Source organism: Pygoscelis adeliae, unplaced genomic scaffold, assembly GCF_000699105.1.
Source record: "Pygoscelis adeliae isolate BGI_AS28 unplaced genomic scaffold, ASM69910v1 Scaffold1383, whole genome shotgun sequence".
Lineage (NCBI taxonomy): Eukaryota > Metazoa > Chordata > Aves > Sphenisciformes > Spheniscidae > Pygoscelis > Pygoscelis adeliae.
In genome coordinates, this window is record NW_008824443.1 from 1 (window position 1) to 1,393 (window position 1,393).

At 59.9% G+C, this 1,393-nt stretch overlaps 1 protein-coding gene across 1 annotated transcript in view; it reads right to left on the reverse strand.

The window, feature by feature from the left end:
- Positions 1–18: 18 nt before the first annotated feature.
- Positions 19–1,393, reverse strand: part of PCYOX1 (prenylcysteine oxidase 1) — a 9,852-nt gene continuing 8,477 nt past the window's right edge. Inside the window, exons 4-5 of the mRNA XM_009320940.1 lie at positions 1,038–1,172; positions 19–680 (exon numbers count right to left, since the gene is read on the reverse strand). Coding sequence (XP_009319215.1) covers positions 22–680; positions 1,038–1,172 — 794 coding nt within the window. The 3' untranslated portion in view covers positions 19–21. The remainder of the gene's footprint in view (positions 681–1,037; positions 1,173–1,393) is intronic.

Genomic DNA, 1,393 nt, shown 5'->3' on the forward strand with positions numbered 1-1,393 from the left:
GGCCGCCGGCTCCGCGGGGGCTCAGAGCTCCGTTTTCAGCTTCTCGTGCAAATCCTCCTGGTCGATCCTGTCGCTGTTGCCGTACCACCGGTGGTAAGCGAGCAGGGCGGCGTTTTTGGCCGCGATGGCGCTCATCTCCACGGCGCTCGCGGCCCGTTCGATGCCGTTCAGGTAGTAGATTTTGTCGTGGAGGATGACGGGAGGGCATTTTTCCGGGGGGCTGTAGCGGGGGTACGCCAACCAGCTCTTCGCTTTGACGGAGTCGTAGGAGGAGAAAAGCAAGCTGAGCTGCTCTTTGGTGAGCGCCTCCTTTGAAAACACCTTCCAGACGGCCGATGGCGAGGGCGGCTTCCCTTCGCCGCCTACGTCTTCCACGGGAGACACCACCCCCAGGCTGTTGACGAAGAGTTTGGGATTCTCCGTAGTGAAGATGGCGCCGAGGTGAAAGGCGGATGGGTCCCGGTAACCGAAGAAGGAGGCGTTTAATCGTCCGTGCACCAACGTCGTGACGGTCTGGTGGTAAGGATTCGGGAACTCCGGGACAGGAGGGTCGAAGTTCTTGAAGGTGATGTTGGCCATTTTGCGGCTCAGCGGAGCGGCGATGACGACGATGTCGTACGTATCCGCCGTCTGTCCCGACGCAGTGCTGTAAGTGACCTGGTAGAGCTTCACCGGGTCCCCTGGGGAGAAGAGCGGGAGAAGAGCTCGGTTATCCCGCTCCGCGGCCGGAGGGAATCCCGGTTCTCCCTCCGGCAAACGTCAGGCTTTTAAAATGCCATCCCGGTTAGGCTTAGTTACGCCTTGTTGCGAGCTGAAGTAGCTTTAAACACTAGTCCCAGCTTAGCCGAGGGAGTGCTGAGACCCGGGGCTTTGAGCAGAGCCCGGTTTTCGTCTTAAAAGACCGGGGAAGGCCCGGGCTCGTTGCCTCGGCCTGCCCAGAGCTGCAGCCGAGCGGCGACGGAGCCTGACGCTGGTCTCCGGCTGCCGGGCGGTGCCGTTCCCCCCTCCCCACCGAAGGGAAAGCGAACCCAGCTCACCTGTGGGTCTGGGTCTGATTTTCGGCTCTATAGACAAAACCGTAGCGGGGATAACATCGGCTTTGGAGGCGTAGATAAGGCCGGTGCAGACGAGTTTGTTCCCCCCTTTTACTGACCAAAGGCCCGATTCTACCCCTGCCAGAGAAACGGCACCTACAAGGAAACCACGATCATTGGAGCGGCTCGTTCGGCGTCATTCTGTAGGGGAGTATTTGAAACGAAGTGGAAAATTAGGGGGAAAAAAACCCCCCACAAAACCCATTGTTTCGGGGCACGGAGCTCGCTGAAGGCCAGGGCTAAGCAGGTCGCGTTAGCCGGCAATTTGTCGGCGTACGGTGGTTACCGCCAGCGCGGTT